This window comes from Pollicipes pollicipes, unplaced genomic scaffold, assembly GCF_011947565.3.
Source record: "Pollicipes pollicipes isolate AB1234 unplaced genomic scaffold, Ppol_2.1 Scaffold_7206;HRSCAF=8540_pilon_pilon_pilon, whole genome shotgun sequence".
Lineage (NCBI taxonomy): Eukaryota > Metazoa > Arthropoda > Thecostraca > Pollicipedomorpha > Pollicipedidae > Pollicipes > Pollicipes pollicipes.
The window spans coordinates 29,920-50,837 of NW_023597026.1; the positions used below are offsets into that span (position 1 = coordinate 29,920).

General features: G+C 61.6%; 1 protein-coding gene and 1 non-coding gene across 2 annotated transcripts; one reads left to right on the forward strand and one right to left on the reverse strand.

Annotated features, from left to right (window-relative positions):
* Positions 1 to 5,395: 5,395 nt before the first annotated feature.
* LOC119109007 (DNA cross-link repair 1A protein) lies at positions 5,396 to 16,799 on the reverse strand. Its single transcript, XM_037232554.1, has 10 exons — positions 16,768 to 16,799; positions 15,788 to 15,952; positions 14,956 to 15,096; positions 14,026 to 14,137; positions 10,714 to 10,857; positions 9,799 to 9,923; positions 9,223 to 9,398; positions 8,287 to 8,428; positions 5,818 to 5,982; positions 5,396 to 5,430 (listed from the first exon to the last, which is right to left on the reverse strand). The coding sequence occupies exons 2-10, from the start codon at positions 15,900 to 15,902 to the stop codon at positions 5,396 to 5,398; spliced, it is 1,155 nt and encodes a 384-aa protein (XP_037088449.1). The 5' UTR covers positions 15,903 to 15,952; positions 16,768 to 16,799.
* Positions 14,494 to 14,565, forward strand: TRNAW-CCA (transfer RNA tryptophan (anticodon CCA)). The gene has a single exon. It is a non-coding gene; the product is annotated as a tRNA-Trp (tRNA).
* Positions 16,800 to 20,918: the final 4,119 nt, after the last annotated feature.

A 20,918-nucleotide genomic window follows, 5' to 3' on the forward strand; every position in this document is an offset into this window, starting at 1 on the left:
GTATCACCTAAACTATCCAGAACAGGCGCTATTGAGGCGACACAAAAATGCATAAAGAGGCTCACAAAAAACGTTTTCTTGAAAAGCACCATTGTTCACGATACATTTGAAGGACCGCGCGGTTGTGTGTGCGTGTGTGTGAGTGTATGTGTGCGTGTGTGCGACTGCATGCGTATGTGTGCGTGTGCTTGCGTGCGTAGCTCCACCATGGCTATGTATACGTTTTCACTCCGTAAATGGCGGCTCTGTCTTTCGATCGCCCACCTGCAGCAAGCTTGCTTAGTCTGGTGGGCGGCTGAAATCGAGACCTTGGACTCACATCTCTGCGACCAGACTTTTGTCCTTCCCAGCCTGCGTGAGTCATTATGCTAATATCGTGTGAGCTACCTTTCCGAACGGGCATTAACGTTCAGTCGTACACTGCCTCTGGCTACGACCACTATTTCTCCTCCCTTGCTTATTTCTGCTAGTGACTCATATAACCCGCCGGTGGGCTGTGCTGGCTCGTTCTTTTATTCCTTTTTTTTGCTTCCACCTCTTAGCAGGGAGTGACGCGACTTGCATTTACTATCTTTGGTGTTAACGTAAGTTTCAGTGTATCGCTGGGATGGTGGGAGGGACACTCGTGGTCGCCCCTCGGTGGTGGTTAGAAAAAGCATGCACATGCACAACGAATGCCACGGCAATCACGGCGAGTCCAAACTAATTCACGGTGCGAGCCCGCAGCTTCGCGAAGCACCGGACGAGGCTCGCTACAGATGCGCACGCGTGCATCTAGTGTAGACAGTTCCTGCTCACGGCCGTGCAGCACACTGCAGAGCGCGACAGCTGCTGTCGGTCCGCCTCGGCCGATGGCCGAGGCCCGCGCCGCCTCGGGCGAACCGCACGGCGGGCTGTGTTTTCGCAGTGTGGAGGACCTTCAACGCAGGAAGATGGATCTGAGCCACCCCGTCAGGTTTAGGTCGGTTTGTGTGGCAGGATTGGGACGGCAGTCAAAGCAAGTGCCGGCTGGGTTTAATTCGTGACACCAACGCCGTCTTCTTCGAACCTCAACGTTCACGTAAAAGCCAGCCAGATTGTTTAGCGTTGGTGCGTACACGGCAAGCTAGAGAGTATATCACAATTGCACTCGCAATTGGCAACAGGAAGCAGTTCAAGTTCAACCTTCGCCCTTAAGCGTACTTAGTTTTGCCTAGAATCAATTTTAGTAGTAATCACGTCGGCTTTGACCTGTGCTCCCGTGAATTGGATAATTCATCGGATATCATGTACGTGAGTCACTGACCGCATCAAAATAGTGGCCGCCGGCGAAGTGATTTTGTAGGAACAAGTGAGAATAAGTACAAAGGTTGCATGTCAACGAGCTGAGTTCGAAGACAAGAATACTCGCGCCTTATATTTAGTATCATTCGGCGTCTAACATCAGGTGTTTTACATAAGCAGCCCGGCTCAAACCCTCCAAAATAAAACAATTGTTGGCAGGATATTAACAGGGCCATGAGCATGACACACCGTGTGTGTATAATCCAACACCCCCTATCCCCTGACGAGGGCCTCACGGTGAGGCGCGCTCAGGTCACAATGCGTGCTCGTGTGGAGGCGCAGCTGATGACTGGAAGCGGACGTTGGTGCGGCAGATGCCGCAACACGCGCCTGCTTCGGGGCGGCAGGTTCGTAAGCAGGACGGAGTCTCCTTCGACGCAGCTAATCCCACTGAACTGCGTACCACTTGGGGACAACACGGCCTCGGCGAGGCGTGGATACCGATCGGTTTACCTGCCCGGTGATGGCTCTCTTCTGACGATTTTCTAGCGACTGGCATCATAAAAACGTGGCGCTTTCAGGAGCTAAGCCCTCTTCCGCATCTCGAGCGTCCGAGAAGTGGCATCATGGTGCCTTACAATATAACAACTGTCTGTGTCCTGTCCCTGTGCCGCTGTTATCCAACGAAGCGCCCCACCATGTAGCGTGACGGCTGGTGCTTTACGTCTGCTCCTGCCACTCCCGCGCGCCATCGCCGCAACTGGCAACATCCACCAGCAGCGTCAACCGTCCCGCGACGACCTCCTTACATCGCTGCGTCCGTCGCCGCCGCCAGCCGCCACCACACGCGCCTCGGCGCGACCCAGCCTGCCTCCCTCCACTCGCCTCCGCACACCCCGGCCTCAATAGACATCCGTTTATTTGGAAAGCAGCCACAGTTCGCTAGGCGTGTCCGGCATGGCCGGCCGCCACACAACGTTTGAGCATTTCGGCAGCAGCCGCCCGGCTGGGTGCCGGCCGGCGGCCGCGTGCGCACGCGTCCGGCCGGGAGAGCCGGCGTCCGGGCCCACGCCACGCTCGATCGTGTAGGCTCGCAGGGGTTAACAATCACGGAGGAGCCGACTTAATGGAAACACAGGGCGACGCCGCCCGACACATGCGTTAATACTTAGGCTACGCTAAAAACTTACGAAAGCACGTGCACTGAAAATGAATGCGCCGGCATTGCGAGAGGGCCTGCGATTGCGGTTAAACCGACGCGAACGGGCGGGCACTTGTCGCGAGAAAATTTTCGGTAACAGCTGCGGAACACCAGAAGCACGGTAAACAAAGAACGCGCGGGACGCAAAGTACGCTCTCATCGCTCGTCGCCGTTCGCCCACTTCCACTAACCAGCTCCAGAAAATAACGAAAATGCAAAAATACTCCACACCCGAGTCCGAGTGCACAATATGTTCCGCGCGTAGGCGATATCGCGTGCTAAAAAAGCTAGAGATGTTCCGCGGGCGCGTGGCCGACCGCCGCAGCAGCCACATGACGCGCCGAACCCCGCAGGCTACATTGGAGGCCACCGGACGGCGAGTACGTCGTGTCTTAAACGCAACCAAGCGACGGCCAGGCGCCCCGGGCCTTCTGACGGCGAAGGCGCGCCAGTGACGTCACAGGCGGCCGCCGCGCGGACGGTGACTAGAATCTCGGCGGCCCGCGGCCTGCCGTCCCAGCGCCCCTCCCCCCTCCCCCCCCCGACCTCCCCGCCTGCCGAAGCACCGTGGCCCCACGAGACGCACGCGCTCGCACCCGACTAAAGCAGGACCGCGCAAAACAAGTAACATGGCGACGACGACGCGCCGTCCGCCGGCGGGCACACCACCGCTGCTTGGCACGAACAACTGAAACCTGCCGACGCGACGGCCGCCTGACTGACTGGTGCCGGCGGGCGCTCGGGTCGCGCCACCCCCGACCAGCCGGACGGCAGCTGACGGAGCGCGGCGTCCGGGGACCGGCGGCACGGCCTGGCACCGGCCCGAGCGGCGGGCAGAGCGGCAGGATGGAGACCGGCCGGTGACGAGACCAGAGCGGCAGGATTGGGGGCTGGTAGGTGTCCAGAGCAGAGCGGCAGGATGGGGAGACCTGAAGAGAGCAGAGCGGCAGGATTGAGGACCGGCCAGTGATGAGAACAGAGCGGCAGGATTTGAGGACCGCCCGGTGAAAAGGGCAGAGCGGCAGGTTGAGGACCGGCCGGTGAAGAGAGCAGAACAATAGGATTGGGAGACCTGAAAAGAGCAGAGCGGCAGGATTGGTGACCGGCCGGTGAGGAGAGTAGAGCGGCAGGTTGGGGACCGGCCGGTGAAGAGAGCAGAGCAATAGGATTGGGAGACCTGAAAAGAGCAGAGCGGCAGGTTGGGGACCGGCCGGTGAAGAGAGCAGAGCAATAGGATTGGGAGACCTGAAAAGAGCAGAGCGGCAGGATTGGTGACCGGCCGGTGAGGAGAGTAGAGCGGCAGGATTGGGGACCGGTCGGCGAAGAGCAGAGCGTTGGGATTTGGGACCGGCCGGCGAAGAGAGCAGAGCGATAGGATTGGCAGACCTGAACAGAGCAGAGAGGCAGGCTTGGCGACCGACTGGTGACGAGAGAAGAGCGGCAGGATTGGGAGACCTGAAGAGAGCAGAGAGGCAGGATTGGGGACCCGCCGGTGACGAGAGAAGAGCGACACGATTGGAGCACCGATGGGCCGACCACGCGCTGCCACCTTGGTGGCCGGTGGCTCGCCGACCAAAGATATGCGCCACTTGGGAGCGATCACAGCAGATTTCATGGACCCAAAAGGTGCCAGGAGCAATAATTCTGACGCGTTTCAAACGCTCGGGTGCAAAAGGCAGCCCTGTTGCTGGCACCACGCGATACAAATAATCGTCACCAAACACTTTCACATAACTCGTGAAAAGGTATGCATCGCCTGTGGAGGCATAGCCAAACTTAAATAATGCCTACCGGACTCCGACCTCGCGTCGCCTGCAACTTTGGGCGCCGCAGCGCTGGGTGGCTTTCATAACGTTTCAAATCAGAGACGTCGCAAGTACGAAACAGAATGAACGAGACAGAAAAAGTCCGTCGGCCAGAGCCACATGAGTCGCGACGAAGGGCGGGGGAGGGGCACGCGCACGAGAGGAGGGGAAGGGGAGGAGAGAGCAGGGGAGAGGCGGGTGTCGCCGCGGTCTGGCCGCTGCCCCCGGTCCCCGGACACCAGGGCTATCACGGAGTGCGAGTTGGCCCCCCAGCTCCACACCTATCACGGAGCACACGTACCCACCCACACACGTACACCGACAGACGGACAGGCAGACAGACAGGCTCCCCTCGGTGAAGTCAACGCCCCCACACGGGGGCAACACGGCCGACGGCGCGCGGACGACGGCGGCGCGCGGCGCGGGCGGCCGCCGGCCCGGCCCCGCCAGAGCGACCGCAGCTCGGCACACCAGCGCCGACCAGCGCGGCCTTGACCAGCGCCGACCAGCGCGGCCCTGACCAGCGCCGACCAGCGCAGCCCTGACGCCGCCACCGCAGTCGTGTGCCAGCCGGCCCCGGTGGCCGCCCGGCTCCCACACGGGGCGCCGGAGCGGCCGGCGAGCACGGCCAGGTGAGCGCCAGCCGGGACCATCGCCTCAGACGCACGCCTCCGTCACGACCGCGCGTCGGGAACCTTCGCCGGTCACAGAGCGCGGCATTATCGAGGCGGTCGCGACGCCTCCTGCCGTAACAGACCAACGCTTTGAAAGCGGCCGGCAGGGAGCGACTGCAGCACAGGCGGCGCAACAGCCGCAGTCTTTCAGAGAGCGGACCTTGCGAGCCGCAGCCGGGGCCCAGTGGCGATGATCCGCGGGGCACCGGGGGATAAGAACCGAACGAAGTCGAGTCGAGGCCGCCCGCGCGCGCCGCCGCCGCCGCCGCGGCGCCATCCCACGCTCGCACGCCAACAACGAGTCACAACAGGGGGCCACACACAATAAATAACCGTTTCTTAAACGTTAAATCCATTAACAAAGAACGCGCGGCGCCCACCACGGCTCCGCGCTCACCCCGCACGCACGCAGCTGCCCCACCCGCCCCGCCCCGCCCCGCCCACCCCGCCGGCTATGGACGATGTATGCGTATGGATTGCTGGCCGGCTGCCGGCGAGCGGCCTGCGCCCGGCAGCCGGCGCCTCACAGTGACGAGCGGCTTAGTGACCAGCACTTCACAGAAATGCGGCGCTTCGGCGGCTGACCGGCGTGTCTTGGCGCCGCCCAGCGCCTCCGGACGCCGGCACGCGGAGCCCGCTGCCGGCGCGTTCGGGCCCGGTTCAGCCGCTCCCGCCGCCGCCACCGCCGCCGCCGGTGCCACCCGTGCCGCCGCCGCCGGTACCGCCGCCGCCGCCGGCACCGCCGCCGGCACCGCCACTGCCGCCTCCGTCGGCGCCTCCAGCGGCGGCGGCGCCTCCCCCGGCCGCCCCGCCGCCGCCGCCCCGCCACCGCCACCGCCACCACCGCCGCCGCCGCCGCCGCCGGCCGGCTGACGCGGCCGCAGCGGCGCCTCGCGCAGCCAGTCGCGGAAGGTGGCCTCCATGAGAGCGCGCGTCTGCGCGCTGCCCACGTTCACCGTCGGGATGATCTCGCGCGGCTGCACGAACTGGATGAAGCGGCGCAGCTCCGAGTAGCTCGAGTGCTCGCTGTACGGCACGCCTGCGGGGTCAGATCAGGTCAGGTTAGGTCAGGTCAGGTGCCGCGGGGCGCAGTCGGCGCCAGGTGCGAACTTTATAGCCTTTAATCTCAGTTTTAGGGGGACGGCAGAATATAACCCTGCCAGACCCGAAGGATCATGCGGGAGGAAAACAAGAGCCCGGGAGACTGAAAATAAAAGGCGTGATGATACAGAGAGCGAGAGAAATATAAGAAAAGAGCATCATATTCACACTGGACAGTGAGAATCGATGGGTGATGAGGAGGCTCTTCCCGTTTCAGTGTTATTTTCCTACTGAAATCTGACTTTCGGAACATCGTCCAGGTCCCACGACGAACAAAGAATTCAGCGTAGGGGCGAGCCACCAACACAAATCACCTTTGAACTACATTGTAAGCTGTGTAACATCACGTACGCATGACTTACAATGACCCTTTCTTTCTTCAGCCTTCGTTTTTCATGACGCCATGATAAAGAGCTCGCTACTCTTGCACTCCACTTATACATAACACAAAATAACTGTCGGCGCTTCACGACGCGGCACTGCGACGCAATTGATCCAGATATGTGTCATCGCCTAATCATGTCCTTGATCTTGTAATTGGACAAACCAGTTTGGCGGCATCAGGGAGGGTCTGGAGGGCACTGGTGACACACTGCGAGGATTAGCGCTCTGGCCGTCCCCGAACAGCGTGCGGCTGCTGGGACTGCATTCGAAAGAACACTGTAACCGCCAGTGGTCGGCAGTGAAATAAACTTACCACCACAGACTATTTGGGAGTGAATGAGGGGGAGGGGAGGGGGAGGGCGGGGCGAAACCGGCAAGGGACCACGTAATACAGCAGCTGACAGCAGAAATTTACGTGTTTTTGAAAATTTAGTTTTTAAAAAAATTGACGTGAAATTTACAATCACAGTGACTAAATGGACAGGGGCAAAAGTGTTCATCTCGTGACGCAAGGACTTAAGGCGCCGCAGTGCAACAAGCTCGCCCTGCTTAACAAGCCCGCGGTCAATACCGAAGTGTACTGAAAATCGCTTCTGTGACCAGGACCGCTGCGGAGAACACCCAAGCACACTGCGCTTCACCAAACCCCACATGTACCCCTCGTCCAGCGCCAACCTCCGGCGACTTGCCCTCAGCGGCGGTCGGGGCCCGGCTGCGCAAGCCGCACCGAGACGGCGGCGCGGCACCACTCCATCACGCCCTGCTATTGGAGCAGCAAAGCAAAGCAGACTGGGACAAGGCCTCAATCTATGGCGAGTGAATTTGGCAGCCAGTGACGAACGCGCGGGAGACTAGATTCCCTACTAGACACGCCGTGTTACCCACTACGCCGCAGGGATCGTCTCCCAATAATATGTGTGCCAATAAAAAACTGTTGTTGTTTTAAAACACACTGTCTCCCTTCCGCTATCTAAATGCATCTCAAACCCGAACCGAAACGACCTAGGACAAAACACCACATTCTGTCAAGTGTTTCGGCACTCCAGAATTTCATACCGACCGCCCGGCTGCCACGCCAGCCACCGATAGACTTAGTGAGTAGATAGACTTAGTATTACCAACAGAAGACGCTGTCGTCGTTGCTATGGTTACGCGCAGCCGCCAGCTGCCACAGAGAACCGCGTGCAGGAGATGCAAAAGGCGCCGCTGACAGCTGAGCAACATCGCGAAGCACCTGCACACTGCATACCTCTGGCTGCATCACAAAGACACAAGGACGCAGTAACAATACCCGCACCTTTTGTCGCGGGGTTCCGCTAAAAGGACCGGACGCCACCGCGTCTTGCAATATTCCCGTACTGTACGAACTAGCGTGAATGGATGTTTTAATCCAGTTTGTCAATGAAGCCGGCACTCTACGTCACGTGCCTTCCCTGCGGCGCTCTTTCAATGGAGCATTTACGTGGGCGTCGCACCGGCTTCCCGGGAGGTCGTGTCGAGAGCGTCAGCCAATCTGTATGAAGGTGACCCGTGGTCACAACTATTTAAATCGGTAAGAATGTGCTTACCGTGTTCGACGGCGACAACATCCAATACTGACAAAAGATCAGGGTGATAACAGCCAACCATCGCAGACTTCACCTGTCGTTAGCGCCGCACGGCTCCTTCTGCGATGATGCTAACCTGGGCTTTGGGGCGAACCGATTACAATGCTCATATGGCGCCCAACGGGTCCTTCTGTGACCGGGCGAGACAGCCGCGTGACATCAGCACAATACAGGCCCGCCGCCACAGAGTCGGCCGCGCCGTCACCCCATCCCCCCCCCCCTCCGGCGAGCCGTGCCGCCACCCGGCTCACCGTAGATGGCGATGTTGCCCGAGATCTTGGGCTTGAAGTCGCCGTGCGTCTCGTGGTCCTTGCCGTGCTCCCAGCCGGTGGGCTTGATGGCCACGATATGGGTGTACTGCGACTGGAATATCTTCAGGTAGTTCTGCAGCGTCTGCGGCCACACGGTGGGTCGCTGTTAGTACACCGTGCGACAGAGTCTACGCAGCAGTCTACACAGACTCTACGCAGCGTCTACGTAGCAATCTAAACAACGTCTACGTAGTAGTCTACACAGCGTCTACGCAACAATCTACACAGTCTGTAGTGTTCATGTAGCAGTCTACACAGTGTCAACGCAACAGTCTGCAGAATCTACACAGCGTCTAATTAGCAGTCTACACAGCGTCTGCATGGTCCACAAAGCGTCTACAAAGCGTCAACGAAGCATCTACACAGCGTCTACGCAGCAGTCTAAATAGCGTCTATGCAGTAGTCTACACGGAGTCCAAAAACGTCTACACGGAGTCCACAAGCGTTTACACAGCGTCTACACAGCGTCTACATAGAGTCTACGCAGCAGCCCAGGCACCGTCCCGCCTATCACTGGGTCAAACGTCAGCTAGCAACGCTTGGCAGCCACGCAGCCGTCCATCCATCTCACCGGTGGAGGCCAACGTCGGGCGCAGCGCCGACAATCTCCCGGTCACAACTTCCCTCGCGACATGTGAGGTGACTCACCTTCATGGTGAGGTGACCCAGCGGCAGCACGTATATCCGCGCCAGCCGCTGGTCGGTGGCGACCCCTGTGACCCACCTTCATGGTGAGGTGACCCAGCGGCAGCGCGTGTATCCGCGCCGGCCGCCGGTCACTGGTGACCCCTGTGACCCACCTTCATGGTGAGGTGACCCAGCGGCGGCACGTGTTTCCGCACCAGCTGCCGGCCACTGCTGACCCCCGTGACCCACCTTCATGGTGAGGTGACCCAGCGGCAGCACGTGTATCCGCGCCAGCCGCTGGTCCGTGGTGAGGCGACGCTTGATCTGCCGCTCCTCCAAGCACTGCAGCGTACGCCGCTTGTCGGCAGACGCCCAGAACAGACAGTCGAGCGACTCGGCCACCGCCAGGAACACGCGCTCCTTGCCTGCCAGGCGGGACACTCAGTCAGGGCCGGCGTCGTCCGTCCGCTGGGAACGGTCCGCCGCGCGCGACGCCGGCCGTCCGCGTCGTGACACGTCGAGCCGAGCGTGGAGAAGCGCCAAAACACTGCCGGTGGTGAGTTTCGAACCCACGACCCCGCGCTAGCCGCTAAGCTGTCCTTAAAGGGAGCATCCCACCTTTTTGTACTTTTAACTTGTTGATAGATCAGACGCGTGCGACTTGATCAGCAGCATCAGTTTTCTCCAAAGCCCTCTCAAAAGCCCGTAATTTTTTTTTGAAGCAACCACAGTCGGCGCACTCATAGCAACCGCTCATCATAACGGCACATACTAAACCTGCCTCGCCCAGGCCGGCCACAGCCTGAGCGGCAGCCCACCACTGACCGATCGTATAGCTGCCGCACACCACCAGTGTCTTGGCGTTCTTCTGGATGGCCTCGTTGACAATGCGCACGCACTGGTGCAGGATGTCGGACTGGCTGGGGAAGTCGTACATCGGATCACAGTATCTGAAACGCGACACCGCTCGTCAGGCCGGGATGCGGGTGGCTTACGTCGTCCCGCGGCGGCTTAAACACCGCACCACAGAGAGCCAGCTGCAGCTGGCTTACGTCGTTCCGCGGCGGCTTAAACACCGCACCACAGAGAGCCAGCTGCAGCTGGCTTACGTCGTCCCGCAGCGGCTTAAACACCGCACCACAGAGAGCCAGCTGCAGCTGGCTTACGTCGTTCCGCGGCGGCTTAAACACCGCACCACAGAGAGCCAGCTGCAGCTGGCTTACGTCGTTCCGCGGCGGCTTAAGCACCGCACCACAGAGAGCCAGCTGCAGCTGGCTTACGTCGTCCCGCGGCGGCTTAAACACCGCACCACAGAGAGCCAGCTGCAGCTGGCTTACGTCGTCCCGCGGCGGCTTAAACACCGCACCACAGAGAACCAACTGAAATGCAGTTTTACGGGAGGATGGAGACGAGGCATACGCATCACGGATCGAGCGATGGCTCGGACCACCGAATTCGTGTGGCGCGCCACAGCGCACTCACCGACACCACACCAGACGCGAACGCCGGTCCCAACAGCCACCCCACCCGCACACCCGGCACACACCCGATCCGCAGCGAACCAGCCGGCTCGCACCGGATCGCAGCCGCCGCCACACCGCCCACAAGAGCGGACCCACTGGCCCCCGCCGGCTCAAGAGCCCGCACCGCCACACCACGCGCGTGACCCCCGCGGGAGCTCCGGGCCGCGCGGCGCCGCCCGCCCGCGCCGCAGCCAGCCCGGCCGGCGCGCGTGCTCACGTGGTGTCCAGGTAGACCCGATCGATGGCCGTGTTCCACAGCTCCGGGTAGCTCTCCATGGAGGGGTCGGCCCGGAAGTCGCCCACGTGCAAGTACGCGCGCCCGTCGCGGAACTTGAACAGGAACATGACGGCGCCCGGACAACTGTGGACACGCAGGGCCTCCGGTGGTCAGACGGCGGCGGGCGCGGAGAGCGTCAGACGGCAGGTGACACATGTCAGACAGCAGGTGACGCACGTCAGATGGCAGGTGACATGTCAGACGGCGGGTGAGACACGGCTGACGGCAGGCGACACATGTCAGACGGCAGGTGACACATGTCAGACGGCAGGTGACGCACGTCAGATGGCAGGCGACGCACGTCAGACGGCGGGTGACACACGTCAGATGACAGGTGACACATGTCAGACGGCGGCGGGCGCGGACAGCGTTAGACGGCAGGCGACGCACGTCAGACGGCGGGTGACACACGTCAGATGACAGGTGGCACGCGTCAGACGGCAGTTGACGCACGTCAGATGGCAGGTGACGCACGCCAGATGACAGGTGGCACACGTCAGATGACAGGTGTTACACGTCAGACGGCAGGTGGCACACGTCAGATGACAGGTGTTACACGTCAGACGGCAGGTGGCACACGTCAGACGGCAGGTGACACACGTCAGACGGCAGGCGATGTACGTGAGATGACAGGTGACACACGTCAGATGACAGGTGCCACAGTCAGATGACAGGTGACACACGTCAAACGACGGGTGACACGTGTCAGACGGCAGGCGACACACGTCAGATGACAGGTGACACACGTCAGATGACAGGTGACAAGTTACGCGGTAGCGGGCATGCGGGCATGCGGTACGCAAAATGACACATCACATACATGGCGGGTCAATGACATCAGATACATCGCGTGATATCACATATGATGACACAGCTCGCATGGAACATCAGATGCACGGAGCGTCAGATGCATGGGTTGCAAATGAGACACATCAGATGTTAAACACTGCACCTTTTCCACGCTACTGTGCGGGGATATGTGCGAGCATGTACCGATGCAAATTTGTCCGATGCTATTACACGTCACAATAACTGTGCGTATGCGGGTTCGAAGCAGCAACGCGTAAGAGCACAGGGACCTGGGATTTTCGTTGTAACGCCCGCCGCGTGCCACGAAAGGGGAAGGGGGTCGGCACCCCCCGTCCGGCCGGTTGGCCCAGTTTCGAAACAAACCGGCCCGGGAAGAAGTGTCAACGGAGGGTATAAAAGATCTGGGACGGGTGCCGGGAGGACACAGATCTGGACGGACCAGTGAGAAGGACATCCGTGTGCCGGCTCGGACTGCAAAGGTCCGAAGACAACGCCACCACTCTTCCGTCACCATGTAAGAGTCAGTCCCTTTCACCCCGCTCCAGGTCTAGTGCATCCCTTCCTTCTGCCCACGAAATTCGGCCCCAGGTCTTTGGCAGCCGTGTAAGCGCTTCTAATGTTAGCTGTGCTATTTCAATCGTCCGTCATAGACGCCCCCCCCCCCCCCTCCCCCCCAATGAGACAAGATTCGCTTTGGGGAAGTAGATGCCACATCGAGGCGCTGAAAAGGCCTTACGAGACGGTGGGATGCCATTAGTCCAAGAGACAGCCGGATAGATGATATAGATTTGTTGCGGTGCGGTGGCTTCTCATGATTTGTGCGTATGCTATCATTTTAATTATTATTTTCCTTACTTATTCTAATTTCCATACTTCAACATTTTTATTTAATAATTGTACTATGTAGGGCGAACATCCACCGTCGTGGATGGGCAGTGTCCAACGGCCAGCCATGAGAAGTCCACCTCTGCGGATAGAACAAAGGACAGGGCCAGACGCCGGCTACGAGCGCCGCGGGCGCCATCTGTCGATGCCCGTTCAGACGTCCGGGCGCTGCGGCCCACAACGAACCGCTCCAATTCCTGGCGGAATTTTCCACACCGAAACGTCCCCCTCTTCAAAGCTATAAGCACCGACATAAGACAACGAAAGAAAAGATCTTATTTCGCAAAGAGAGGAAATGATCGAACCGGAAGTTTTCAATCGTAACGCGCGTCCGCCCCGCGAGATCATTTCCAATGACAATCAACAGGGGCAAGGTGTTAAGACCCGGTACTTTACACCGGCCATCCATCAGCGGGCGGTGCTACCCCGACAAGCTAGTGCGAGAGGAGGCAGCACGCTTGGAGGAGCTCTGCTGTCCGTGTCTATCGCTCACCAAATCGGTAGGCACCATTTGGAATGCGAACAACCGAAAAACAATAAACAAACCATCCGCATAAATCTGGCCGACAATCGTGGTTATAATTATACCAATCAAGCATGTGCAACGGCGTTTACCATTGTTACAATTCCCGGGCCCTTATGAAAGAACGCGTAAAGATTCCTCTAGGGAGCTGGACGTTCCGCCGCCGGTGTCGACAGTGCGGTAGTTAAACTGCGCGTCTGGAACACCAGAGGCACAGGGTTGACCTCCGTAAGGTAGTCGCCCTCCCTGCCAAGGCAAGAGGACAGCCTTCACGTGCACCGTCAGCAGCTGAGCGCGTCGTCAAGCCCCAATCACAACAACAACAGCAGTTTCGCAACGATGTTTTTCATCCCGCGCAGTGCACAAACCTGTTAAGGCCGGAGAAAACGCCCTCTTATTTCGCCGAATGTACCCGCAATTAAAAGCTGCGTTGCAGCCGAAAAGCAGACCAGTCCAATTGTACACCGAGCACGTCAAGGTCCTCTCGCTGACGCCGATCGGCCTCGTCGCACGAAATAACGATTGCCGAAGACGGCGTACAAACAGGCTTGGAAAGGGGGGACGGGAGAAGGGGAGAAGAGGGAGGGGGTAAGGTGAGCACAGCGGTAAAAGGACGCCCCAATGGCTTAATGTGTACCACGTCCGTGAAAATGGGGACGTTATGACGCGATCAACCAGGGTGTCAGTCCGACGGTCGTGTAAGTCCGGAGGACCCAAGAGTCTATCCTTGTGCCGTGCGTACACGCGTCTCGCTGCCGACGTACGCCCTCTGTCCCACCCTTAGGACACGCGGAGCTCCCCGCCAGACGAACGAGGAGGATAGACAACACACGGGGCTCCCCGCCGGACGGACGAGGAGAACAGACATTACACTGCCGCGGCACTCACTAACTGCACGACGTTCAGGCCAGGCACTCGCTGGCCGGCCGGGTGGAACAAATGGTTCACACCGGCCCGGCAGTCCCTGGACACACGGAGACGGGCTGACAACCCCACACGCCCCTCCCCCCCCCCCCCCCCCCCGTCATGCTCACTGGTTAGCGTCAAGCAGCGTCACTTCCACGTTGAACACCAGCTTGGGCTCGTTCATGGGCAGCATCTTGATGCGCTCGGCAGGCACCTTCAGTCGCGTGATCACCAGGTTCCCTGCCGGCCCGCAGGTCAGGTCAGGCCGCGTCAGGGACCCGTCAGGGACCGCGGGCACCGTCACAGCGCCGGGCACCACTGCCAGAACGGCCGGGCGGCGCCCCAGGCGGGCTCCCCGACCGGCGGTGAGCACTAGCCTAGCCGGATCACCGCACGCAGCCAGCGGCGTGTCTGCGACGATCACAGCGACATCGGCCGCCCACCACCAAACCATCGCCGCTGAAGACACAGGTGAAGCTGAAGAAGAGAAGCCAGCTGCCTAGTGGGTAACAGAAGCTAATGGCAAGCAGCGGCTTCGCTGACTGCGGAAGTCAAGCTTCAGACTTAATCCTGACCAGTTCAGCGACAGCCCGCGGGACTCCGTGGCGCAACGGTAGCGCGTCTGACTCCAGATCAGAAGGTTGCGTGTTCAAATCACGTCGGGGTCAGACTTTTCCATCCAACACTGGGTACCGATTCATGGTACGGCAGTGTCACGATTCATCACAACGTACCAGACAGAAACCCAAAAGAAGCACGCGTGATCGTATACTCACAACTCGCCGCTTAAGGCGGCTCCGATCCCTCGTCTCCGTTAAGTGGTAAAATCGCCTGGGGCCAGCGCATGCTCCCCAGCCCCCGATGCAGGGCGGAGACCATCGAGACCATAGCAATACCGTGCCCTCACGTTCTGCACGTGCCAGGAAGGGCAGGACCATACGCAGCCGAACGTCAGGCGGTCCTGATGGGGCCAACGCACCGCCACAGTCCGCCTGTCAGTCGCAGAGAGCGCGCGCCGCGTGTCCCACCACCGCGCCCTCTCCCCCACACACACTCACCGGTAACCTTGCCACAGTAGACGGTCTTCGGGAAGGTCTTGGAGAGGCCGCGGTAGTGGTCGTAGTGGAAGTGACTCAGGAAGTACGCCTCCACGCCTGGCACGATGCCGTAGTTGAAGGCGTCCACGGCGAACGGCGCCCCTGCGCGACGCGTTGTACACAGTAAATATGAGTTGTACAGTCAGAGCCGGAGCGACGACTAGACCACAGTTATCTCCATGCTGGCTGGCGTTTGGGCGCGATATTCCGGGTCCTTTGGCGCCGAGCGCTGGGCGACCGGCCGGACACGGAGGGTAACGGGTCACGATGTCACGAGTCACGTCACGTCACGCAGAGGGCGTAACGGAGGCTACGGCAGAGGACAACGCAACAGTGCCGGAGCAGACGGGGGCAGGTACAGAGGAGGACGAAGGAGCCTACACACGCGGCGACAAAAGTACAGACACCTTACGACAACAGAAGTGGGACGAGCGGATATCTAAGGCCTGCGCTCGTCCGACTTCCGACCGGAATGCTTCGACTAAGGCCTAAAGCCGTAGTAGAAGCATTCCGGACTACACAAAACCCGCCCGGCAAGCCCACCACACTCGCAGGGCCACACACGCACCGCGCCGCGTGCTCCCAACACGCCTCCTTCACCGACAGTTCAGCGGCCTCCGACGAGGCCACACGCGGAAGACCGCTCGCGCCGCCGGCCGCGCCGGCCGCGCCGCCACCCACCGACTGTAGTCCACCTCGCCCCCGCCTCGCCCGCGCAGCGTACCCCGACGGCGACCACCGGCATAAGCTCACACCGCGGCGGCCGCTGCGGCGCGGCGGCGGCTGTACGTACCCGGTATTAGTTTATAGAAGGGACACTTCCTGTCCGGCTGCGGGGGTCGGTCACCGTTGACCTGCGTGCGCTGCTGCTGGGCGGCCGTCACCGACGACGGCCGCATCTTGGACATGATGCGCGACCACTGCTCCTTGGTCTCGGCCTCGGACGCCGGCGCCGCCGCTGCGCCGCACAAGAGCGTCGGTCAGCGCTTTCGGAGGACGGCCGAGCGCCACCCCGACACCCGCACCGGCTGCGGTGGGGAACGACTCCGCCGACGACGCCGGCACGGGCCGAGCATGGCAGCGAGAGCGGGACCGCGGCGGGAGACGGGACGGGAACGGGAAAGGGACGGCAACGGGAGACGGATGGCAACGGATGACGGACGGGCGCGGGACGGGAACGGGCGAGCGGCAACGCGTCACAACGCTGCGGGTCTGATGCCAGGCCGCGGCGGGGGCTGACGCGGGGCACGCGCGGTAGGGACACCAGAGCCGGCACCAGTCACGCTTCGCGTGACTGGTGCTATCGGGCGTTAGCGGCACTGGCAAATTTTTCGGGATGGAGCGTTCGCCGCATCATAGTTTCAAAATGCGTGTGCGCGTGTCATTGGGACTTAAAGACGCACCCGGATCGTGCGGCTGGGTGACGTCGCCTGTCTCCCACCCTGGCAGGAAAGGCGGACATCGCAGGGAATCGAACCCCGTACCTCTGGTTTTCCAGACGCGCAGCTCAACCACTACACTATCGGCAGCCTAATTAAAAAATGTACCTGACGCACAAATACACACAACGCATCATCCCGTGCACCTGGCTCATAAATAAGCATTAATCATAGCCAAACAACCGGGACATCACTCATATTTTCACAACCACATCCACGAAATGGACTTCTAAACAGGTCCAAACATCTCCCGCGGCAGCGCACCAAACATCCACAACCAGAACGGCCGGTCCCCCGCACATCCCAGCGTCAGACAGCGCGTCCGCCACCCCACCTTTGGCGGCGTCGGCGTCCTGGGCGGGCGGCGCCGGCGAGCCGGCCGACTCCGGCTCGGCCGCCGCCGGCGTCGGCGGCGTCGGGGCCGGCGGCGGCGCCGCCGCCGCCGGAAAGTAGCCGGTGATGACGGCCTGGCGGGCCGGCGCCGCCGCCTCGGCCGCCGCCAGGCCGGCCAGCCGCCGCTTCTTGGGCGGCTGCGAGATGGCGCCGGCCGCCTGCTGGCTGAGCGCCGAGCCGGCCGAACCCGTCAGCTTGCTGCCGGCCGAGCTGCGGCGGGAGCGCGCCGTTAATCGACGGCCCGCCGCGGCGACGGCGCAACGCCCCGGCGGCAGGCACGCGCGCCAGACGCGCGCGGCGCCGGCAGACACGTTTGCTCAGCACGCGCTCAGCACGCGCACACTGCGATGGGGTGCGCGTTACGTGTTCTCTCGCGTGGTGGAGTGTGCCTACCGGCACGCGCCTTACAAGAACAGCACGCCCGGCGAAAGCGAAGACGACCGCGGAAGATTGTCATCAATAAAACGTTGAGTCAAACTTACCACCGTCGATACACAACTACCAGAGGCCATCCAATGATGATGCATAAACCACTGAGCCACGGACAAGAAGAAGACTCACCAGAAAAAAACTTTAATCACAACCCAAGCACATTACCTAACGCTTACCGCGTGAGCCACCCAACATGCAGCCATCCAAAGCCCACACGATTCCACGACGCTGAAGCACCCGCCGTTCTCCACCCCGTGACTGACCCGGAGTCGGACGGCTTATTCAGTTCACTGGCGGCCGAGTCGGTGACGCGATTCATCTCGCTGATGCCCGAGTCTTGCGCCGTACCGCTCTGCTTCGAGTCCTCGTCCAGGAAGCGCTCCACGGCGTCCGACACGCACTCGCTGATGCTGTCCTGGGGGTCCTCCTGGGACCCACAGGCCGCCGCCGTCAGCGCACAGACGCCGGTCACACACGAGCGGGGACGCACCGCCCCGGGGGCCCAGCTGTAGTCGCACCTCGCTTCGGGGCACCGATCGCACACCGCCGCCGCTGCCGCCGCCGGCGGCGACGACGCCTGCCGACGGCGGCTGGCCGATCCTGACAGTCAGGAGCGAGCCGGAGCTGGAGCCGGTGACGCCCGGCGGCGGAGCCGCGCTTCTGCCGACCAACAGCCCGGGGCCAGAGGCGAGCCCAGCGAACCGCACGGTATCCCAACGGGCAAGCTGGGACGTTCACATACTACAGGCCGAAGGGCACAAACTTTTACTGAGAGCCGCAGGCGTGACACACCAGGGGCCGAGTGTAGATCACGAACGTCGGCGAGCGGAAGCGCCGGCCGATCCGTCCAGCGGGCGGCGGCCCCGCACACCGGCCGTCCAGAGACCTCCCGTGCGTCGCATGGGAACGCCTCCTGAGGCAGAGCGACCCTGACCCTGACCTGACCCTGAGGCAGAGCGAGCCGCCGGCCTGACCGCGACGTCTACCTACGCCATTCCCCGTAACCACACCGTACCCAATCAGCGGTCCGGGTAACTTCACCCACCGCCTCCACCGTCCTCACTCAGCGACCCCTCCCACTCAGTGACCGCCATCACCTCCACCCACCGTCTCCACCGTCCCCACTCAGCAGGTTCTCCTACTCAGTGACCGCCACCACTTCCACCGCCGCATCCACCGTCCTCACCCAGCGGCCCCTCCCAGTCAGTGACCGCCACCATCTTCACCCACCGCCTCCACCGTCACCACCCAGCGGCCCTTCCCACTCAGAGACCGCCATCACCTCCACCCACCACGTCCACTGTCCCCACTCAGTGGGTCCTCCCAGTCAGTGACCGTCACCACCTCCACCCACCGCCTCCACCACCCCCCCCCCCCCCCACACTCCCAGCGGGTCCTCCCACTCAGTGACCGCCACCATCTCCCTTCGCCGACCCCACCGTGCCCGCTCGACGCCGCCGCCGCCCCGGCCGAGCACCCGGCCGCCGCCCGCCTGACCTGCAGGTCGTCGAAGGGCGCGGCGCGCCGGCGCACGCTCAGGTCCAGCGCGCCGCTCGCCTCCGCCGCCGGCTCCATGATCTCGGCGATGCTGAAGCCGGCGCGCCGCGGCGGCAGCGTCAGCGAGGCCGACGAGCGCGGCCGCGGCGGCAGGTTGAAGCTGCCGCTGCGCGGCCGGCAGCCGTAGCGGCGGCCGCCGCGCGGCGGCGACATGGTATTGGCGCGCGATCTGCCGGCGGCGGAGCCGCGGTCGGTCAGGAGCGAGGGGGTGAGACAACGACGCGGGACGCGAGGGACGCCGGGGTTGAAGGCGGTGCCACGCGGATTTCGGAGGCATCCAGGAGGTCCCGACTAAGACAAACGGTACAGGGGACCGCCCGTAGATTCACTGTGGTGAACACAATATTGAGGTCGATGATGATAGGGTTTTATGACACGCCCCCTGCTGAGGTTATTTTACACCAGAGTATTGACGCCGAGTCCAGGGCCCGGCCGACAGAGTAGAACAGTGCTGGGTAGGCGGAGATGCCAACAACTCACAGCTGCAGCGGGAGGGTGACACACAACCACACGCGGCACGGCGCGGCACCGACTCCGAACACGCGCCACGGCGTCACCGGCGACTCTGAACACACGCCACGGCGTCACCGGCGACTCCGAGCACACACCACGGCGTCATCGGCGACTCCGAACACGTCCCGGCCGGCCGCGGCGCGCGCCGACCGGCCGCCCGAGCATCCGCCGTCCAGACCACGCCTCCGAGCGGCCGCGGGCTCGGGTGCACATCTCCCGTCCGCGAACAGCGTCAGTCCCACTTCGCCACCGCGCGGGACACCGCCACCCCCGCCGCCGATGTCAGGGCCCGGCTCGGCCGGCTCACCGCATCGGGAAGAATTCACTGCTGGGACTGCTCCTGCCGAGCGGCGCCGGCGGCGGCGCCACCGTCGACGGCAGTGGCGACGGCGCCTGCGGGCTCGTGCTGAGAACAGACAGGTGCCCACCGTTGAAAGCGCCAATAACGTCTTCCGCTCGGGCTTCGCGAGTTTCCCACCAGTACATACGCATCAGGTCATCAGACCCTTGTATGAACTTCATGCATGGTTTAACACTTCATGTGGGCAGAGCGAAAATTACCCTAGCGGAAATACATGGCAAATAACTTACAGATACCAACTTGTGCCGATCAATAACATATTTTAAGGCACAGATAAGACAAAAGTATCAGCCCTATTCCTAGGAAAACCAGGAGAATGGAGATGTAGTAATCTAACTAATATAATCTATATATAATAGTAACCTATATAAAAGAGCCTAACTATATCTCCATTCTCCTGGTTTCTCCGACGAATAAGGCTAATACTACTGTCTCATCTGTGTGAATGATGTTTCCCGCTAACGCACTGAGCAACTTACGTATTTTACGGCACATTGGGCTAAGCCATTCGACGTCGTCTGCCCGCCGCCCAACACGTACGCTAACTCAACTCACTGCCTTGGGTCGCCTTATCTGGCGGAGGGACTTCATTATTCCCCAGCACAGTCAATTCGTCGCCCCCTCAGTCCGAGTCACATCCCAGTGCGCCCTGCCTGGTAGCAGCCGCGCCCCGCCTCCGCCTGGTGGGAGCAGTGTGCTGCTTCAGCGAACCGTTCAACCATCTGTGGAACTGTGGACTGGATGCCGACTCTGTGGACTGGATGTGGACTCTCTGGTCTGGATGTGAACTGAACTGTGTGGGCTGGATGTGAACTGTGTACGGCGTGCCAGCCTGGCAGAGACAGAGGCGGACTGCGCGTTGAACTGGCGGGAAGCGCGGCCGCCCACGCCCTCACCTGGCGGGCGAGGGGTGCAGACTGCGCTGCGTGCTCACCTGGAGGATGAGGGGTGCAGACTGCGCTGCGTGCTCGTCTGGCGGGTGAGGGGTGCGGACTGCGATGCGTGATCACCTGGCGGGCGAGGGGTGCAGACTGCGCTGCGTGCTCACCTGGAGGATGAGGGGTGCAGACTGCGCTGCGTGCTCACCTGGCGGGTGAGGGGTGCGGACTGCGATGCATGCTCACCTGGCGGAGAGGGGTGCAGACTGCGCTGCGTGCTTACCTGGCGGGCGAGGGGTGCGGACTGCCCAGACTGACGCTCAGCGGGCTGTGCAGGCTGCCGTGCGGGCT